This window comes from Leucoraja erinacea, chromosome 7, assembly GCF_028641065.1.
Source record: "Leucoraja erinacea ecotype New England chromosome 7, Leri_hhj_1, whole genome shotgun sequence".
In the NCBI taxonomy this organism is placed as follows: Eukaryota; Metazoa; Chordata; class Chondrichthyes; order Rajiformes; family Rajidae; genus Leucoraja; species Leucoraja erinaceus.
In genome coordinates this window covers 23,569,290-23,591,269 of record NC_073383.1, presented here as the reverse complement: position 1 = coordinate 23,591,269, position 21,980 = coordinate 23,569,290, and the positions used below count along the sequence as shown (strand labels likewise).

The following is a 21,980-nucleotide window of genomic DNA, read 5'->3' as shown; positions in this document are numbered from 1 at the left end:
TGTCTCCCTGTGCGGTTCCAAATAAATTTCAAGATCCTCCTTTATGTCTACAAATCCCTCAACAGGCTTGCCCCCACCTACATCAAAAGTCTGCTTACCCACCACACCACCTCCAGGTCCCTCAGATCGGCCGACTTGGGGTTACTGAACACCCCGCGGTCTAGGCATAAGCTCAGGGGCGACCGCGCCTTTGCGGTTGCAGCTCCTAGACTGTGGAACAGCATCCCTCTTCCCATCAAAATTGCCCCCTCCATTGACTCTTTTAAGTCGAGACTTAAAACTCATCTTTACTCTCAACCCCTTCTTGACGTCCTCTGAGGGAGGGCTATATGTATGTATTTATGTATGTACTTAATCTATGAACCAATGTTGTATAACGTTAGTATCTCCACCAATGTAAAGCACTTTGGCCAACGAGAGTTGTTTTTTAAATGTGCTATTTAAATAAAAGTGACTGGACTTGACTTCCCCCACTTCTCACCTTCGCCACTCCTCACCTCCCCTATCCCACCCCCACTCTTCCTCCTCACCTCCGCCACTTTCCCCTCCCTCTCCCTACCTACCCCTCCTCTCCCTCCATCCCCCCCACTCTCCCTCACCTCCCCAGGATCTCGATGTAAATCACCGCCAGCCCCGTGTTGTACACAACGTTGGTGATGAAGTTGTACTTGAGGCGGGGGCTGTGCGGGTGGGGGTAGCAGCCTGGAGCCAGGGGAGGGAGCGGCCTAGGCTGCGGTCTAGTCCTTGCCCCGGGTCCAGCTCCTCTCCCTCCCCAAGGGCCCGGAGCAGCAGTGCCACTGCCCCCAGGTCCCAGGGGTGGCCTCTCCCCGCCCCCGAATCCGCCGTAGCGCGGATACCGGGCCCACTGCGCACGTGCAGGGCTGACAGACATCCCCAGTTGCGCAGGCGCAGCCGGCAAGTGTGGCGCAGTTACAAGTTATTTTATGTGTTAAATTGCAATAACTTGTAAAATATAATATCAATCTGAACGAAACTTGCTACAGCACATCACAGGACAATGGTGAGTAAGGTGGGCCAAAATTGTAGCGCTATCGTGTACCGTTTTGGCGAGGTTTTGGGATCTCATGCACATCCACGCATACATAAAAACAAGATGAGAGTTTTAGTAATCTAGACTTAGTGGGACCTGTTGGGTCCCAGCTTCACATGGTCAGGCTGGTCCCCCAGTACAATATTCCACCTCTCCATCAATTCCAAGATTGCTGGCCAGTGTGGGGTGGGGGGGGGGCTTTCTGGAGTGCTAACATGGGTGTTGTGGGCCGAAGGGACTGGTTTCCAGAGGGCTAGTATAGACATTGTGGGCTAAATGGATTCTTGGGCTGGCAGCTCAGAAACTGCCAGAAATTCTCCCGAAAACAGATGAGAGACTGTGGGAGAGAGAAGGGGGAGAGGGTGGACAATCAATTTTAGACATTTTCATCTTTATTTACGGTTGCAAAATCCACACGGTTACAAAAGGCACACATTTTAATAACCACACAGTTGCAAAAGCCACAGTTTCAAAACACGTAAAGGGCACTCACAGGTCAGTATTCTCAGTGTTCTGTAGATTTCCAGCTCAGACGGAGAGTCGTGACCCTCTCCCTCCCCCCATCTTGCAGAGACTGGGCTACGCCCACGCTTCCTGGTTTTATAGCTCCTCCCCCTCCAACCCGGAAGGGGCGTGGCCTTCATGGCATGATTGACGGGAGAGAATCTCAACATTTTTTAAACATTAATAAGTCTTTTATTTTTCATCAATGGGAAAAATCCTCTTGTCCTGCGCGGCGGAGGGGGCCAAAAATCACAGCCGCAAGTGGTAGCGTTTTTTCTAAAATCAATATGCAGTGCAAACAGGAAGTGGTCAAGATGAGACTTTTAATTATATAGATATACTAGACCAAGTGGGATCAGTTGGGTCCCTGTCACACGGGAGGCCTGGTCCCCCAACGCAACCCGTTCCCCAACGTAAGATTCCACCACTCTCCCGTTCCCCCAACGCAGCCCACTCCCCCAATGCTATATTCCACCACTCACACATAGCCCCAACTGTGCAGGTCAGCTCATTTTTTCATCCTCCATAATTTTAAACTTTAAAAAAAGTGCAATTGCACTAAGATTTAATGTGATGTAGGTGCCACCGACAAGGTCAAGTGACCATCTTTTGTTATCTAAATCTAATCACTGAACTTTGCTGTGCTGAGTTAGGCTGGAAGATACTTCCCTTTTGTTACACAGATCTAATCATTAAACTTTGCTGCGCTGGGTTAAGCTGGCAGATTCTTTCCCTGAAGGACATTTGCTGCGAAGGACTCAGTAGGCTTGTGGGAGAGCTGGGATGGCGAAGGAGGGAGAAAGCAAGGCCTGTTCATTGGCTATATTTAAGAGGTAGTTAGATGTGGCCCTTGTGGCTAAAGGGATCAGGGGGTATGGAGAGAAGGCAGGTACAGGATTCTGAGTTGGATTATCAGCCATGATCATATTGAATGGCGGTGCAGGCTCGAAGGGCCGAATGGCCTACTCCTGCACCTATTTTCTATGTTTCTATTTGAAATTAGAGAAGTCAACGTCCATACCGCTGGGGTGTAATCTACCTAAGTGAATTATGAGGTGCTTAGCATGCAGGTACAGCAGGCAGTGAAGAAAGCGAATGATATGTTGGCCTTCATACCATTTGGAGTTGAGCATAGGAGCAATGAGGTCCTCCTGTAGTTGTACAGGACCCTCGTGAGACCACACCTGGAGTATTGTGTGCAGTTTTGGTCTCCAAACTTGAAGGAGTGCAGCGTAGGTTCACCATGTTAATTCCCGGGATGGCGGGACTGTCATATGTTGATAGATTGGAGCAGCTGTGCCTATATACTCTGGAATTTAGAAGGATGGGAGAGGGGATCTTATTGAAACATATAAGAGTATTAAGTTTTGGACATGCTAGAGGCAGGAAACATATTCCCAATGAAGGGGGAGTCCAGAACCAGGGGCCATAGTTTAAAAATAAGTGGTAAACCATTTAGAACGGAGATGAGGAAAAACGTTTTCCCTAAACCCTCCTCCCCTCCACACCCTCCACCCGCACGTTAGGGGAACAGATCCAACGGGTCTGCACTTGGTCTAGTAAAATATAAAACTATTCTCCAAATTCCTAAAGGTTATGATTCTTAGACCAGCTTAAAAAAAAATAATAATCTTGCATTACTGGGAGTCTAGAACAGTTCATATCTGTTAATGAGTCCCATGATTGTCTCCAACAGATGTGAAATAGAGGCTACTCTGGAACGACTAAAGAAACTTGAACGAGATCTGAGCACAAAAGAACAAGAGCTGAAGGAACGAGAAAAACGCTTGAAAATGTGGGAGCAAAACCTGCTGGAACAGTCCAGTGCTCCTGTAAGTGTCCTACATTATTGTAACATTTTATTATTTTGACTATATAATATTAATGCTAAAATTATTATTCACATTTAACTCTGGTTTAAAAAAAATCACTGAATTTGCACTCACTCTTAATATATTGTTCTGCAGGTAAGATGGGTAATCTACCAATAATATAGGACAAGGTGGTTAAGTCTTCATTTTGATAAGTAACATTATGAACATAGCAATGGAAACTTTGTGATACCTGTGCTTTAGAGTACAGATTATAAGGTTTTTTCAAATTGATCTGTATTATTTTCTACCAAAGAAATTTAATTATCATTCATATTTATCACATGTAAAATTGAGTTGCCGTTTTGCTGATTTAGGAATGTGAAGAAACGAACGATATAGTGTGGTAGTTTCATAATTTTGCTATATTCCAGAAAGTTCCTTATTACAGACTGACACAAATAGTTATTGCATTGTCTTTGCTCATATTGTTTCTCCAACATATCCTGGGGAAGAAAATAGGAGGTACCACCTCTTCAAAGTGAGAGTTCTCTTAAAAGCAGCCATATTAGGAAACAGTACACACTGTCACATGCACATGTATGAGGTGGGAATGAATGTCTGCTTTGCATATTTGTATTGTGTTAGGTAATTAATACGAAATTAAGAAAAAGTCAGCTAATTATAGTAAATAAAATAAAAGCTGTATTAGCTTTGCTGGAACAAAACAATTGAAAAATTGTTAAGGGCATAACGAGGAAAAGTGTGCAGTTAAAGGTTTGATTATCTTAAAAAAGTTTCCAATACATTGGCTGAAAGAATTGCTTATACTACATAAAGAGGAACTACATAGAACTATATAGAATTATTTGGTAAGCAACCACAGAATGGTAAAGCTTGTCAACTTTGTATTCTTTCCAAATTTCTCAATATTGTTATTTAACCTTTTATTGCTTTTATGTTCATCTATGATATTTTTCCTTTCTTTACTCAGCCTTTCTTACCTATTCGTGCAAAGTTTTCTGAAGAGTGTTTCTATGAGTCTAAGACAGAGGAATCAAACAGTTCAGAGATGTCATGTCAGATCACAGCTACCAATAACGGGGAGGTAGATGGCATGAACGCAAGTCTGCAGCAAATGATGAAAGGTTTTCAAAATATCCTGCCTATGAACCTATCAGGACCTGTCATGCAGTCTGGGATTCAGATAAATATGCAAGCAAAACAGAATTCATCTAAATCCACCTCTGTAAGGAAAGGGAAAAAAATTAATATGACAATGGATTTTGGTCACTGGTCACATGATATTGATAGCGATTAAATCTAAATACTTAGAGCTTATACAAGTTATTAAAGCAACAAAAGTATTAAAATGAGCAAATCAATTGTTCATTTTCTGCAACGGCAAAGTTGTTCAAAGTTATTAATATATGTAGACCACTGCTTTATGCGTGATTGTATTATTCCAATTGGTATTTCTATGCATGGCATCGATTGAAGCATTGTTATTTTGTTACATTATCAGACGAAACACTGAGGAACTGCAACTTTAGTAAAAAAGCACAAAAAGATAAATCTTGGATATGGAAAGTAAAATATGTGAACATTTGAATTTTCATTACTAAACATATTTTTATAGATCCAAAATCTATTTATACAACTTTTGGGAATATTCACATTATTAATGCTGTTTTGATGTTCTGCTTTTCCTTGTTGAGTTTCACCTATTTTCTATTTCTTCTTTTTCAATAAACTTGATATAGAAGCATATCTACTTTTGTCTGGGTTCTCTTTCCTTCTGTGTACAAATTTGGGAGAAGGTGGGAGGCGAATGCTTGTGTATGCCTCCCTTCCTAAACTGTTTGTTAACTGTTGCTTTTGTTTGCAATTCCATGCTTTTGAATAGATGCTTCGTTTCCTGATTCTCCTCCAACTAGAGTTTAACTACTTTCCAAGCTCAGTTGCTGGGAGACGTGCTGAATAAGTAATTCTGTATGGTGATTACTATACTGCTTACAAAACTTGGTTTCTGTGACATTAGCCAAATTGTAAAAAAATGAACAGATAGCCTGTGCTATGGTGTTTAACCCTAGTCACACAGGATGAAGTTATTTTCCTGAATTTTTGATAGGTTAGAATTTCAACCACTGTTGAAAGTTAATTTGCAATGGTTTCCTGATATTATTAATTAGTGACATTATCCCTTGTCTGCATATTTATTTTAATTGAATGGCAAATACATGACAATCTATTAATTGCTAACTGAACAATAGTCATTTAACATTGATTTTTGGAAAGATATCTTTGTCATAGATATGGACACAAACTGAAATAATCTAAGATTTAGAAATAATCCTTGCATAATTTAACAAGATGTGTCTATTACTGTCATGTGTAGATACAGATGGAAGTATGATTCCAAGACCTAATTTTGATTGGATTCAGTTATTGTTTAACATCTTTGAGGGCATCTAAACCCAAATTAAGTATATAACGCATAACATCCATTCCTTATTTCCGTCCTCTGCACTTTGTCTGAAACACCTTCCTGTGTCATGGTTGCCCTAAACGAGTGTAGATGTCATTAAGTTGATGTTTTATGGTGCAAGTAAAAATTCTCTGTGCTATCATCCTACTTTAAATTTTAAGAGAAAATTAAAACATGATGATTTGGAGCATTAAACGAGCAATTAGAGATTTGTGATCAACACATCAAGAAGCTGCAGAGAGTTTAATAGGGGAATAAAAAGGTAAATACTGGATTCTCTGTCTTGGCATCCATTCATTTCAGCTAATAAGGGTTACCATTTAACCAGATCTTGCAATTTTATTTTAAATATTAAACATTTCCATTAAATGAAGTGAAAAATAATGAACTTGGTTTCAGAGGGAAACTGCCCAAATCACAAATATTTATTATTCCTAAGTAACATTTCCTTGTATGCAAGTCTAGGAAAACTTGTTACAAATGTAAGATTATCGCCAGGAGCACTTGTATTGTCACCAGTGAAAATGTTGGTTGTAATTGCTATTTAATCTCACAATCTGCTGTTTAAAATGATGAAGGCAGATAAACATTCACATTAACTACTCATGAGCACTGCTGTCCATCTTATTGTAGATTATTGTTACAAGTAGATTCTGCCTTCAGCTTCAGCTATTGGAGAAACATTGCTATTTTTGGTGAAGACCCTTGGCTTTACCAAATTGCATACCACTACAGTGCACCATGATTGGCCAGCTCCTCTTAATTTTATTTCATCAAAACACAAATTTGGATCTTACATGGAAAGTTGAAGCAAAGCAGATGACATACTCATACAACTTTTCAGAAAATATGCTACACATTATCCTTCTCTTCCACCACTTGATTTATCTGCCAATCAGCCCCTTTATCTGGATCCACCACCCACTTGACATCTTTCCCCTTGCCTCTTTCACCAGCTTCGGTCTGAAGAAGGGTCCAACCCGAAATGCAGCCTGTCCATTTCTCTCCAAGGATGCTCCCTGTCATAGAAACATAGAAATTAGGTGCAGGTGTAGGCCATTCGGCCCTTCGAGCCTGCACCGCCATTCAATATGATCATGGCTGATCATCCAACTCAGTATCCCGTACCTGCCTTCTCTCCATACCCTCTGATCCCCTTAGCCACAAGGGCCACATCCAACTCCCTCTTAAATATAGCCAATGAACTGGCCTCGACTACCCTCTGCGGCAGAGAGTTCCAGAGATTCACCACTCTCTGTGTGAAAAAAATTCTTCTCATCTCGGTTTTAAAGGATTTCCCCCTTCTTAACCTGTCCACTGAGTTCCTCCAGCAATCTGCTTTTTGCTACACATTACCTGCCGTGTGTAGGTACTCTCAATAAAATGCAAATATTCTTAACATTTCAGGGTTATAATCGTAGTGTTACATAATAATTAATTTTTCACAGATGTTTCATTATTTAAATGTTTGTCTGTGATGTTAAGTATTTCTGGATTTTTTTAATTAAATATTTTAAAGGTGTTTGGAATGTGTTAGCAAGTAATTTTGTAAAAAAAAAGACGATGCATTTATTTATATATCTGGAGTTTAGATATTTTATTTAAGATAATATATTGCATTTCTGCTAGGTGCACTGAAGTTATTTCACCAAACTTCAAACCACTTGTATAACCACATGTTTGACAGGGGAGTTGATTTCCCACTTGCTTAGGGGCATGTTGAGATGTTAATGTGTGGGAGGAATGTTTAAATTGTGCATGTGGGTGGCACAGACATATACAAGATCATGACTCACAATTACTGCCTTTTATGGAAAACAGTCAAACTATCCTTTGTTGCAACTTGTACCATTCCTTATGAGTTCAGCAATTTCTCCATCAAAAAATTCTACACGTATGATGTAAAAAAATTGCACATCATCGAAGTAAAAAGACCATAAAAATAATTATTATTTCCAAGATTTGATGCAGAAAGATTAGCCCATGCCAATTTCTCTTGTACCATCTCTGCTTTCCATTTCTTTAAGTGAATCACTCTAAATGCAGATACTACATAAATTATATTTAAAATATTCCACAGTTAAGAATCAACGTAAGGAGGTAAGAAGGCAGGAACAGGCCAATCACCTCCTCAAGTTACAGCGCCGTTTAGTAAGATCGCAGCTGGTCCCACCCAGGTATCAACACCACCTCCCTGTTCTTTTCTCAGATTCATGACTCCCTTTTGTCCAAATAATAACTATGATTTTCTACCTTGAATATGTTCAGTGAACCTGCCTCCATTGCTTGCTGGGTGAAGAAATTGCTCTTTCCCTTTGTCCTACATGGCTGACTCCTTATTATGAAACTCTGCTCCATGGTTCTACATACAATCACTTGGAGAAATGTTCTACAATTCATTCTGTCATTTGCCACTGTTATGTGCCCTCAACATTTTGTGTACATCAGATCATCTCTCATTCTGTTCAACTCAATGCGAGAAGATGGCTCGACTTTACAGTTAGATGTAAAAAATAATAGTAATAGTTTCGAGATTTCAATTTCCTTAATATTGACTGGGTATCCCATGGTGTAAAGGACTTAGATGGGAGGACATTTGATCAATGTATCAAAGAAAGCTTTCTTAATTATATAGAGGGTGTAATACAGGGACTCCTCTTCGGGAACGAGGTAGAGCAAGTGAATGAAGTACCATTGGGGGAGCACTTTGGGACCAGAAAGCATAATTCCATATGTTTTAAAGTAGTTATGCAGAACGATAGTACTGTCCCACAAATTAATGTACAAAATTGGAGCAAGGCTGATTTGGGAGGCATTGGGCAGAAACTTGCAGAGATCGATTGGGTAAGTCAGTTTGCAAGTAAGGGGAGGGCTGGCAAGTGAGAGGCTTTCAAACGTGGGATGGCAAGAGTACAAGGGCAGCTTGTCCTTGTCAGGGTGGATGACAAGGCTGGCAAGTTAAGGAAACCCTGGTTGAAAAGAAATGTTGAGCCTCTGGGCAGGAAAAGGGAGGCATACTTCAGATATAGGCATTCAGGATCAAGCAAATCCCTCTGCTATATACATCTTCTATACACAGTTCCTGACTGATGAAGGCCAGCATGCCAAAGCCTTCTTCATCACCCTACATGTGACACCATTTTCAGGGAACTATGTACTCCTAGATAGTTTTTCTCTTCAACAGTCCCTGTTCATTTGAAGGTTCTGACCTGGTTTGACTTTCCAAATTGTAACACCTCACATTTATCTGAATTAATAAGTATCTGAGTATAAGTAGTCTAGGAGTACATTTAAGAAGGCAATCAGGAGGGCTAAAAGAGGACATGAAATGAATCTGGAAGACAAAGTAACAGAAAAGAGATTCTCCTGGTACGTTAAGAGCAAACAGTAGCTAAGGAAAGACGAGGTCCCCTTAAAGATTTACATGGCATTATTTGTGTAGTGCCACAGAGATGGGGAAGATATTAAATAAATGCTTCTCATTTGTTTTTACTGAAGATAAAACAAATGGAAGAAAGCAATTCAGACATAGGAGTTGTGATGTCTTAGATCATATACAAATCAACAAAGCGGAGGTATTGCTGGTTTTAAAGCACATAAAAGTGGTTAAATCCCCAGGGCCTGACCAAGTGCATCCTCAGATCATGTGGATAGCAAAAATTGGGAAGGCCCTTGCAAAGATATTTGCATTATCCTGAGCCGCAACTGAAGTTCCGCAGGATAAGAAGGTGGCACATTTTGTGGCTCTTGTTTAAGAAGGATAGTGGGTACAAGTCATAGAAACATAGAAATTAGGTGCAGGAGTAGGCCATTCGGCCCTTCGAGCCTGCACCGCCATTTAATATGCTCATGGCTGATCATCCAACTCAGTATCCCGTACCTGCCTTCTCGCCATACCCTCTGATCCCCTTAGCCACAAGGGCCACATCTAACTCCCTCTTAAATATAGCCAATGAACTGGCCTCAACTACCCTCTGGCAGAGAGTTCCAGAGATTCACCACTCTCTGTGTGAAAAGTCGGCACTATAAGCCGGTGAGCCTGACATTAGTGGTGGGAAAGTTGTTGGAGGGCATTCCGAGGGACAGGATTTGGGTAGGCTCAGGCTAATTAGGGATAGTCGACATAGCTTTGTGCTTCGGAAATAGTGTCTTTCAAATTTTGGAGAAATCACCTGAGGGCAGTCTAAACAAACTTTGAGCCTTTGACAGAGTTCCTCATGGTAGATTAGTCTGGAAGGTTAGATTATATATTAAGTATTAAACATGTGAGAAGAGATAGATTTACGAGGAAGCCAAGGGTATCTTTAACACACAGCTTGTGGAGGGTTTATGGAATGAGTTACTAGAGGTAGTTGAGTCGGGTACAAGAGCAACATTTAAAAGACATTTGGACATGTGCTTGGATAGGAAAGGTCTAGAACGATTTGGGCCAAATGCAGGCAAAAAAGGCTAGCTCGGAATGGAGTTATCAAGTGTATAGTACTTACCAAAAAGGAACAATTAAATTCTTAGTTGAAGTAGCATAACAGGTGTGTAAATACAGTATCTATAGATAACGTTATAAACAAAAAGTCCAATAAATTAAAAAATATATATATAAAACAAAAACCCGAAGTCCCTAGTGTAACCAAGACAGTTTGTGATTTAGCTGGTAAAATTATTTTATCCATAGCAGTTCAGAACTGTTAAATTTAATCCTATCCTGTTAAGGTGCTTGTAAAATGTTGCCACAGTACTGTGTCTTTATTTTAATGGAAAGGTGGACTCTATGACTGGCATAAGTTGCAGTCACCCATAATGAGTTGGGAGGCCATTCTCCAAGTGAATTAGGATAAAATACTGTGAATGGTGGAAATCTTATATACCCGTATTTCCCGGCAATGAAGATGCTATTTTTCACCCTCAAATAAGGCCCAAAGGTTAGATTGTTAGCCAAGAAGAATAGACTTAGCTATCCATCAGTGCAGCAACATCAAGAATTATGTTGCTGTACTAAGGGATAGCCAAGTCTATCCCTCATTGCTGGCAGCTGATTTAAAAGGGCAGCGCCGCTGGGGGGGGGTAGTTCCTTTCACAGCGTGTGGGGAGTCTGGCCCGGGTCAGCACAAACTAGCAAACTTGACTGGGCCACCAGGGGTAAAGTTGCGGGGAGGGCAGGAGCGTTGAGAAGGAGGGGGTAGGGGATCATGCCAGCAACTCACTCAGTAGCTCGGGTGGCAGCGAGGGGACACCGGGACTGGACAGGGGAACCAGCCGCCACCTCAGCACCTTCTGCCGGCCCGTCCACCAGCTAGCCACGGTGTCCTTTGGCACAGGCGCAACCAGTAGAGGTGTTGGTTGGCTGGTAGCTACTGGGGGTGCGTCTTCTTCATTGCCGGGAAATACGGTAAATACAAACAATTCTGGAAATATTCTGAAGGTTAAAAAAAAAACTGCAGAGAGAAAGTTAAACTTTAAAATTGATGACATTTCAGTATTTCTTTCCTGCTAACAGACCATTGATTTATGAAATATTCAATCAGCTCACCAAAGCACTGTATTGATTAAAATCAATTCTATATTTTCTGGTAATTCTGATTAAACATTGTAAAAAGTTCTGTACAGTCAAAATTAATACACTAAACTTCAAATAAAATAACTGCTGAAACTTTTTCAGACCATTTTCTAAATAACCAGGTTTTCAGTAGTTTTCATACAGCCATTTAAAAAATCATAATTGATACTGGCGTGTAATTCTTCTGACATGGGACAAAAATGTTGCTCCAAAAATGTTTTTTTCATATTTGGTTGTAGTGCTATGAGTATTAGCAGTAGTTATTTGGAATTATCGCATTTCCTTAAATGTAAAGTTATTTAATATATTTGTTTAATCTAAACAAGTGAAATTCAGCAAGATATGTGAATGTCACAGTGCTGGAGCACGATAAATTACAAATGGAAAACATAGGATTAAAATATATAAGTGTATGAGGAATATATCACTGAATAACATGTAATGATTGTAATCTGATGAACTAGTAATAAAGATTGCTCGTGGCTTCATCTAAATGAGGATGTATTTTTTTTAATGCTGGTGTTACTGCAAAGCATACATCACACTGGTCCGGATGAATTGTTGGAGTTGTCAAGCCAAGCAATGTCTGTAAAAAAAATGTTAACACAAATAGAATTTATCACTCAAATGTTAAACAGAAATCTAAATGAGTGACTGTCTTTTAAATGTAATCAGGCAACTATAGAGGTAAGTGTGCTGTCAATTGAAAATCCAGTAGATATTTTCTATTTCTATTCATAAGGATTGTGTAACCTTGCTGTTTAGAAAATGGTTTAAAAATTTACTATCTGAGGTGGCCTGGCCCTCTATTTAAAATGTAGCATTCGATTCATGTATGGGATTCAAGTTCCAGACATTCTGAACCAGCGAGGTAATGTGCAAAATTACCCAGAGCTCAGTCTAACTCCACTATTCTCTCTCTGCATCAGACCATTCCATTCCACATTAAAGGAATCCTGTTGACTTCTCGTGTTCTACAATCCATTTCTCTTACTGATAGAAAAATAATGTTGAAAGCTGTCCTGAGGAATTTCAAATCTAAACAGTGCATCTAATTTTAAAGAGGAAGGCGTGAAACTAGGGAAGCTGAAAATGGAGAAAAGGATGACAAGCCGCAGTGCTATTCATTAGAATGCTTCACAAAATAGGCATCAACTGTGTTGCTGAAGTAAATATCTGTGGTGTGAAATTCTATCTCCATGGCTAAATTTAAATTGCAAACAGCTGTAGTGGTTTTATTCAGTGTATGTAAAACAAACTGAAACTGGCTACCAATTGCAATGCAGTAAGCTGACTAATACTCTTAACAAGGTAACCACACCATGAAATATACAACTAAGCATTAGTTTGTTCGAGATGTCAGAACAAATCATTTTTGTATGCCTACATAGAAGATCTTACATGTAGATCTTTTTTAAGCCATCACGATTATGTAGTAATGTTTATACTCTCTTTTACGCAGTTGCTGCCATCCTTAGATATATACTCTTGGACTGAGGAGGATGTGGTAAGCATATAAATCTCCTTTAAATTAACGAACTGAATAATACCATAGAGCTGGTAAATCAAATCATAAAAGATGGTAGGGTTAATATTGAATTGTTCTGCAGTTATCACTTGTGAGGTAAATTTTTATAGAAACAAGGAACTGCAGATGCTGAATTACATAAAAAGACGCAAAGTGCTGGAGTAACACAGTGGGTCAAGCCGCATCTATGGAGAACAGGAATTGGTGACGTTTCAGGTTGGTGCTTCTTCAGACCAATTGGAGGGGTGAGGAAAGAAAGCTGGGAGAGAAGAGGGGCAGGACAAAGCGTAACAGGGATGTGGGGGAGAAGTTGTTAGAGGTTGCCTAAAATTTGAGAATTCAGTGTTCATACCATTGAGTTGTCAGCTACCCAAGGGGAATGTGAGATTCTGTACCTCCAGTTTGCATGTGGCCTCACTATGGCCATGGAGGAGGCTCAGGAGAGCAAGGTCAGTAAGGGAATGGGAGTTAAAATTATTAGCAACCGGAAGATCCAATAGGCCTTGTTGGACCGAATGTAAGTGTTTAGCGAAGCAGTCACCGAGTCTACGTTTGGTCTTGCGATATACAGGAGATTAGGTTCAAGGAGGTGCACATGAACATCTCTCTCTTCTGGAAGGACCGTGGGGTGCATGGAAGAAGACGAGGGAGGAGGTATATGGACAGGTGTGACATCTCCTGCGGTTGCACGAGAAAGTACCTGGGGAGGAGGTGGTTTGGTTGGGAAGGGATGAGTGAACCAAGGAGTTGCAGAGTGAGTGGTCTCTGTGGAAGACAGAAATGGATGGAGATGGGAATATGTAACTGGTAGTAGAATCACGATTGAGATGCCGGAAATGTCTGAGGATGATGTTTGGATGTGGAGGCTGGTGAGGAGTAGGGGAACTCTATCCTTGTCCCGTCTAGGGGGAGGGGAAGTGAGAGCAGAACTACGGGACATAGAGCAGATTTGGATGAGGGATCCATCAGTCAGCAGGGGGGGAAACGGCATTTACTAAGGTACAAGGACATCTCAGATGTCTTAGAATGGAAAGTCACAGCTTGGGAGCAGATGCGGCAGAGACAGTGGAATTGAGAGTAGGGGATAGTCTCTTTGCAAGAGGCAGGGTAGGAGGAGGTGTAGTCCAGATAACTGGGGGAGTCGGCAGGTTTGTAGTAGACATCAGTTGAAAGTCTGTCCCCTGGAAAATCCAAGCTTATTTGAATATGGCTGCACTAAATTATAGCAGCTTATGTCGTATGTTTCTAAATTTCATAATAAATATTTTGCTAATGTAAGCCTTTCCATTGTCATTAGCAATTAAAAAAAAAAAGTAATGTATTATTTCTGATCACAATACTTTGGACATAATGGACATTAGAGATAATTCTTTACTCAACATTGTATTTTAATCCTTTTCTTATTTCTCTTTTCCAGTACTTTTGGATCAAACAATTATTAGATAAAGGTAATAGAGATTGATGACAGTTCTGTGAATTACTGGAGTTTCTGTACATTGCAAATATGATGATTTTCTGTAACTTTATGATTATAGGTGACAGAGATTGTGACATGAAAGGCTACGCTGAACTGTTCAAAAATCACCACATCACGGGCCAAAGGTTACTCTTGCTGACAGAACAGGACATGAAAGACATAGGAATACAATCCAAAGGACATATCATTCATTTAAAGGTATGAAGAAAGAAGCTAAAATGAAAGGTGGCTTAGAAACGAACTGCTAGCATTTTAATTTACATTCGTGGAATGTTGCATGCAGCAAGGTTCCTATTTTCACATCTTGTGCCACTAAACTCCTGAGGGTATTTCCAAGTTTTATTTTGTATACCATTTACTATTTAAGATATTTGTGATCAGTTTATTTTATGCTTGCATATTTAATGTGATTTCAAGATTCCTACAAATAGTGAAACGTTTTGCTTTTGCCCCTTTGTTCTTAACAGGAAAGAAATAAACTCTGAGAATGTTTTAGGACAAAATCAATACCAATTTGGAACACAAAAGTAATATGTTCATATCAAGGTGAATAATGGATAGATATTTTGCTGCAGATGTATATGGTTAACTGAAAGATTGGCAGAAAAGACTTGAAAGGCTAAATGGCCTACTACTGTTCCTATGTATCAAAGGAAAAAACTAAAACGAAGAAAATAGTTGTTAAAAAAATCTAATGACGGTTAAGCAGCTCCAATAGACAATCTACAATATTTTCCAGAAATTGACAAATGTTACAGTATGTATATGGAAGTTAGTGAAAAGATGAAAATAATTACCTGCTGTTAACAAACCCATCTGTTCTCTTTCAGACTGAAATTGAAAAACTGACCCTTGACTACTTGAACCTCTTTCACTTTCCTCCCTTAATTAAGGTTAGTAAAGAAAAGTTATATATATATATATATATATATATATATATATATATATATATATATCTTTTCAACCACACCACATATAATGTAATTTATGAACTCTGCTAATTTTTGGTTTCGAGCATTGGTGTTTTTGATGAAATCAGCATAATTTGTGATTCTTTTTGTATTTATTTGCTCAGAAAGTAAAACAGGCTAGTGATTTTAAATATTAATAAGCAGATGCAGAAGATTTGTACACAACATAGATCTATTAAGCTCCTGCTGATAAGCTATAAATGTATTTGGAATTATTGTATCTAAACTGTGAAGAATTTTATATTTTGTTAACTCATGGCGATTGTTTGATCTTGTAAGTCAGAGAATGCACAGCTCTTGTCAACAGTTTACGATTTGTAAAGATCCATAATGAACCTGAGTACTAAATCAGCAACCAGTGAAATAAGACAATAATTCTATTCTGTTGGACAAAATTATAGGCTGCTACAGCCAGTCCTTTTTACTGTGGTTCATTTATTCCCCAGTACTCATTGCCTCCGACTCAGCTGTGGTTTATGACATATCTTCCATTACTCCACTGATCAGATAATAATTGCATTTAATCCAATAGCATCCTATAAAAATAGTTATATTTTTGATCTGCTTTTTTCCTTCTTGGGCATCTGGGCCGTTAAATAATTCTGGCTGTAGGCAGGTGCTCTTTGCTGCTTCCGCTCTTTACACTGGGTGCTTGCCTTCAGATGGATTAACATTAGATTTACCACACTTAGCCTGAGACTCTCCAGATTAAAATCATTGAACATAGCCTGAATGCAATGGTAGTGCATTGTTCAAAATTCTGCTGCAGTTTCTCATCAGGCGGGATGTTGTCAGACACATTTGCCACTGGAGAATCTATTAACAGCAAACAAAATTATTTACATTAACATTTTAGGGCACACCATTGAGAAATGTTAATTCTCAGGATCTGTTCTTCCAGGAATTGTTTACGGTCTTTAAGTACTAGGATGAATCCATACCTATTTCAATGATATTAGCAGGTAAACTATGCTGTTTGTATTTTTTCAGGCTGTGAATGGATTCAGTGTTTTCCTGCTAATTCATGAAAGTGCCTCAAGAATAGCAGAACATGCCTAAAGGGCCTGTCCCACGAGCATGCGACTCCATGCAGCAAGCGCGACCTAAAGGGCCAGTCCCACCAGCATGCGCCTGCATGTGGCAAGCGCGACCTAAAGGGCCAGTCCCACCAGCATGTCACTTGAGCCATACGGCCTCGCGGGGCCCGGTCCCACTTCGATCGCCAGAGCTGTATGGAGTTGTGCGGAGCTGGTCCCGACATCGCTTGGGGCTCCGAAAAACTGACCGTGTTTACAAATTCCGCCTGCCTGCCCGCAGCCGCCTCGACGCCATACGCACCGCCTCGACGGGCATACGCAGCTGCCTCCACGCTGTGTCACTCACTCAACCTCCGCGCGGCTCCCGCTTCTGGTTTGGTCGCGCTTGCCGCATGCAGGCGCATGCTGGTGGGACAAGCCCTTTAGGTCGCGCTTGCCGCATGCAGGTCACATGCTCGTGGGACAGGCCCTTTAGTATCTGTGATGCACTGATGTTGGACAGTACTTGCAACATGCTGCAAATTCTGACCCCTGAACAGGAGGGTTCAATGACTCCATTCAGTTCAGTCGTGAAGAAATGTCACTGAGGGGGAAAGACAAGTTTCAGCTAATTTATCCTGTTCTGAATTAGTTGAGTTAACATATATGTAATATTGATTTAAAAGCTATCAGCTTTGTATTTTTGGTGCTTAAATGATGTTTAATGGTGTTTAACGTTTTATATGTTTTAATTGGTGTATTTTAGTTAAGATTGCCCATGAACATCAGAGATAATCAAAATATTTTGATAATATGGAATCTGGGTGGAAATGTCCAACACTAGAGGGCATTGCAATGAAGTGAGATGGAGCAAGTTGAATGGAGATGCGCAGGGCAAGTTTTTTACATAAAGAATCGTGGGGGCCTGGAACGCATTGCCAGGGGTAATGGTGGAGGCAGATAAGATTGTGGTTAAGAGGCATCTAGATAGGCACATGAGAGGCAGAGAATAGAGGTCTATGGATCATGTACAGGCAGATTAAATCAGATTAGCCTGGCATCATGTTCAGCATAAACATTGAGCCGAAGAGCCCATACCTGTGTTGTACTGTTCTATGTTCTAACCGCGCACATTACTCCAATTGTGGTCTCGTCAAGGACGTGTACAGCTGCATTATGATGTGCCAATGTTTGTACTACATACCCTTCCCAATGAAGACAAGCATGCCAAAACGCCTTCTTCAACACCCTGTCCACTTGGCTTGCCACTTTTAAGGAACCATGTACCTATACGCCCAGATAACTCTATTATGCAACATTCTCCAGGGCTCTATCATTTACTGTGTAAATCCTGCCCCGGTTTGGCATAACCGTTATTGTTAAAACACCTCATAAATGCCAGGGTTAAATTCTGTTTGCCATTCCTTGCCTCATCTTCCCAACTGTCCCAGACCTTGAAGTAAACATTGATAACCTTCTTTACTAATAACTATATCACTTATTTTTGTGTTACCTGCAAATGTACTTACAATATAAAAGCCAAATAGAAATCACTGAATGTTTTCTTTGAAGGGAGATGATTCCAAAGAAGAAGAGGAATTTGGAGAAAAGATACTGCATCTTGATCTGATTTTTGGTTATCATTTAAAGCCAGGGAAAGCATGTCAGGTAAATGGCCTCTGGGTGCCTTTTTTATCTCGGTGTTTTGGTATGTATAGTAGGACTGCACAATGCTGCTAGAATTCCAATTTTACAAAATTTCCAGAGTGGGTTTAATCCCAACAAAAGGTTGGCAGTTGCCGGGATCACCAATGAAGCCCACTAACATTTTATTCAATGGCACTATTCCAGTTGAGAGATCTGTGCTGTTTTGCTGTGGGATATCCGACAGTAATGTAATAAGATGGCATGGCTAATTCTCCACTCTCAGTTGAAAGGTGTGGTTATTTATGGTAATTTTGCACTATCAGCCTTTAAGAAAGAGTGAAAAATCTAGCAACCTCTAGAACAGTGATTCTCAACCTGGGGGTTGGGACCCCCATGGGGGGTGGGGGGGGGGGGTCGCTTGGGGTTTTACCGGGGGACATGAAGGGGTCATAAATAACATTAATTTGTTGAGCCCATTTTTAGGAACCTAACAAAGGTACATGCCACATACAGTATTTTGTTCCCGTATGCGCATACGTATGCCAAAAAGGTTAAGAACCACTGCTCTAGAAACTAATGAAATCTATACTCAAACATTGTCCCAATCGCAACCACGCCACATATGGCTCCTCTGATGTGCAGCTTGCAGCTCTTCAAGACTTTGAATTTCTGTATTAGAATATTAAATTATATTATGCTAGACTATACTAGAGTAATTATACTACACTTCCTACTATCTATCTATATACTTTAAAAACTGTGTGGGTGTGTGTGTGTGTGTCATTTTGCATGTGAAACGTATCTCCTCGAAAACCAGACGCCGAAACGGGAATATTTTTACATATTTCAGTCGAGATTTTCCTCGTGAATTTAGAAATCCACTCCTCTGTACATTTGGTACATTATTTTCCTGACTTTTTTTATTAAAATTGTTGACCAATCTGATCTTTTTTTTTAAAATCTGACCGCTGCCCAGCTGCTGACATTACAATAACAGTAGTGTGTGTATGGAGGTGGTTAGTGTGTGTGACGCCGCATGGCGCCCCCCCACCCCCTGCAAATGCGTGTTGAGGGGAACAGACCCAATGGGTCTGCACTTGGTCTAGTACATAACAAAAACTCTGATCTTGTGCTTTTCCGGTTTGTGTGTTTTTTCTATATGCGCCAAAAGGGGACACGATAGTGCTACCATTCTTCACCACCTTACTCACCATGTTCTTGTGCTCAAGTGCACCAAGTTTTTTTCCGATCCGTGGTATACTGTAAAAGTTATTAATGTTTAAAAATCTTAATAAACGCACATGCGCAAATTGCTCTCCTCTCCTGTCAGTGCCACGCAGATTGGTCTCCTCTCCTGTCAGTCACCCGGGATCACAATGCCCCTTCCGGCGCACCATCGCCGCACTGATTGGCACTGAGAATAAATCTGAAGGAGTGGAGGAGCTGAGTTTGTGCCTCACCGCCAGGAGAGTGGGGGGATTGAGGGAGCTGGGCGCAGTTGGGGCCGGGCGCTGGTGAGGCCGAGGGACAGTGGGGGAGGAGGGGGAATAGAGGGATAGGACGGGGGGAGGTAGGGAGTGGGGAATAGAGGAGAGCAGTGGGAGAGGTGAGGAGGGATAGTGGGGGGGGGGTGGGGGATGGAGGGATAGGAGGGGGTAGGGAGAGAGAGAGAAGTTATGAAGGGAGGGAGGACGTGACTGAGGGTAGGGAAAAGGAGAGGGAGGGAGAAGTGAGGGAGTTATTGGGGTGGGGAGGAGGAGAGGGGAAATATGAGGGAGGGTGAAGAAGAGGGGGGGGGTGGAGAAAGAGAAAATGAGACACCATTTCCTGCACTGTTGTTGGGGCCTTTCGAAGAGAAAGTTATGCCCCCCCCCCCGCCCCCCTCCAACAGCCCCCACTTCAAGCCCCCCCGAAATGATCCCAAGCCCCCCCCCCACCGCCCCCCCGTGCCCCCCCCCCCCCGACATCCCCCGCTTCACCCCCCCCCCCGTTCCCCGCCTCAAGGGGCCTTTCCCCCCCGAAGACATTTTCGCCATCTTCAAGCCCCCCCCCCCCCCGACATCCCCCGCTTCAAGCCCCCCCCCCGACATCACCCGCTTCAAGCGGACATCCCCCGCTAAGCCCCCCCCCCCCGAATCCCCCGCTTCAAGCCCCCCCCCCCGACATCCCCCGCTTCAAGCCCCCCCCCCGTTTACGTCTCATTCCCCGCCTTCATTTTTCAAGCCCCCCCCCCGACATCCCCCGCTTCAAGCCCCCCCCCCCCCCACCCGCATCCCCCGCTCAAGCCCCCCCCCCCCCCCGACATCCCCCGCTTCAAGCCCCCCCCCCCCCCCCCCGACATTCAAGCCCCCGCTTCAAGCCCCCCCCCCGACATCCCCCGCTTCAAGCCCCCCCGACATCCCCGCTTCAAGCCCCCCCCCCGACATCCCCCTTCAAGCCCCCCCCCCGACATCCCCGCTTCAAGCCCCCCCCCCGACATCCCCCGCTCAAGCCCCCCCCCCCCCCCCCCGACATCCCCCCAAGCCCCCCCCCCCCCCACCCGACATCCCCCGCTTCAAGCCCCCCCCCCCCCACCCCCCCGCTTCCCCCCCCCCCCCACCCGACATCCCCCGCTTCAGGCCCCCGTAGGAAGTGCTGGGTGATGAGGGCAAATGAGGTAATAAGTTAGCTAAATTTAGTTTTTATTGCATTTGAAAAAGTATTTCACTGAACCTTAATTGGTACATGTGACAATAAACTGACCATGAAACCTGTTATTAGCTTGCACTAACACATCGGCTGTGAGTCACTTATGTGGTGGCAGGCTAGGCTTACAGTATCTGTGAAACTTGCTTCAGTGTCACTTTAAATAAATGGTGCAGAGTAAATTACAACCTGGTGCTGGCATCCTGACTTGGATAGTTTACCTCTTTAAGTAATTTGCTCAATGGAATTCCATAACATTCCCAACAATCTTCCCCCCCAAGTCCACGACTCCTAATCAAACCATCTCCCTCGTTAATCTACTACATGACCTGATTTGTCACCCCTTCTAACAGTATTGGAATATTTTTTTAACTACAATGCTAGGAAATGGAATATAAATAAAAAAATGCAGAGGGTCATTTTAAAAGAAGGGTCCTGAGGCTGTCTGGTCCACTGAGTTCCTCCAGAACTTTGTGTTTTGCTCAGGATTCCAGCAAAGGAAACCTTGTGTTTTGTAGCTTGGTACAAGAGGATGCTAGTATAGTTTGTTGGAGGATGTTGCAATGTCTGTAATTCATGTTTGCATAATCCCGAGTTTCATGAAAGATGATGAAAATTTTGATGATGGTTGGTTGTGTGCTTGTGATGAAGGTTGCCACGTTGGTTTTGGTAACGTTGATAGATCCTGTAGGTTGGTTGGTTCTGCAGAATGCTGGAGGGCTGTCTAAATGGGAAAATTGTTTGAAGTTGTAACTTTTGTGATTTAGTGAAAAGAGCACATTCAACAGCTCAGTGGAGATTCCGTGGTCAGTAATTGTGGAGCTTGCTGGGTGTGGTGGAGGAAGTATTCAGTGCTTCAGATGGGTAGAATTGTTGTTGTTTTAATTCACATTTATGCATTCACTATGATTAAGACGAGCTGTAACTACAAAATGTAGTGCTCTAACTTTATCATAGATCATTGGAAAATGCCAACTTTGCGGGTATGAGGTAAAGTCGCTCAAGTCTACTGCGGCAGTTTGTTTCAGGGGAAAGGAACATCAGCCAAGTGGGATGTTTTTAAAAGTGTGCCGACAAAAGCTCAGAAAATACACGTCCCTATTAGAGCAAAGGGCAAGACAGGCAAATGTAAGGAAGCTTGGCTGACGAGAGAAATTGAGGTCAAGAATAAGAAAGATGCAAGGTATAAGCAGCTGGGACCAAGTGTATCCCTGGAGGAGTTTTAGAACTAAGGAGCAAAGTAAAAAA

At 41.9% G+C, this 21,980-nt stretch overlaps 1 protein-coding gene across 6 annotated transcripts in view; it reads left to right on the top strand.

Moving 5' to 3' along the window:
* Window positions 1-21,980, top strand: part of LOC129698743 (mitogen-activated protein kinase kinase kinase 20-like) — a 115,224-nt gene that overhangs the window by 66,261 nt on the left and 26,983 nt on the right. For 5 of the 6 annotated variants that reach the window (XM_055637964.1, XM_055637966.1, XM_055637967.1 and 2 more), the window contains exons 11-16: window positions 3,252-3,387; window positions 12,871-12,915; window positions 14,354-14,384; window positions 14,472-14,611; window positions 15,244-15,306; window positions 17,973-18,068. In XM_055637964.1, coding sequence (XP_055493939.1) covers window positions 3,252-3,387; window positions 12,871-12,915; window positions 14,354-14,384; window positions 14,472-14,611; window positions 15,244-15,306; window positions 17,973-18,068 — 511 coding nt within the window. Of the gene's footprint in view, window positions 1-3,251; window positions 3,388-4,360; window positions 5,137-12,870; window positions 12,916-14,353; window positions 14,385-14,471; window positions 14,612-15,243; window positions 15,307-17,972; window positions 18,069-21,980 lie in introns of those variants that run through there. The other variant, XM_055637969.1, reaches the window with a different exon arrangement.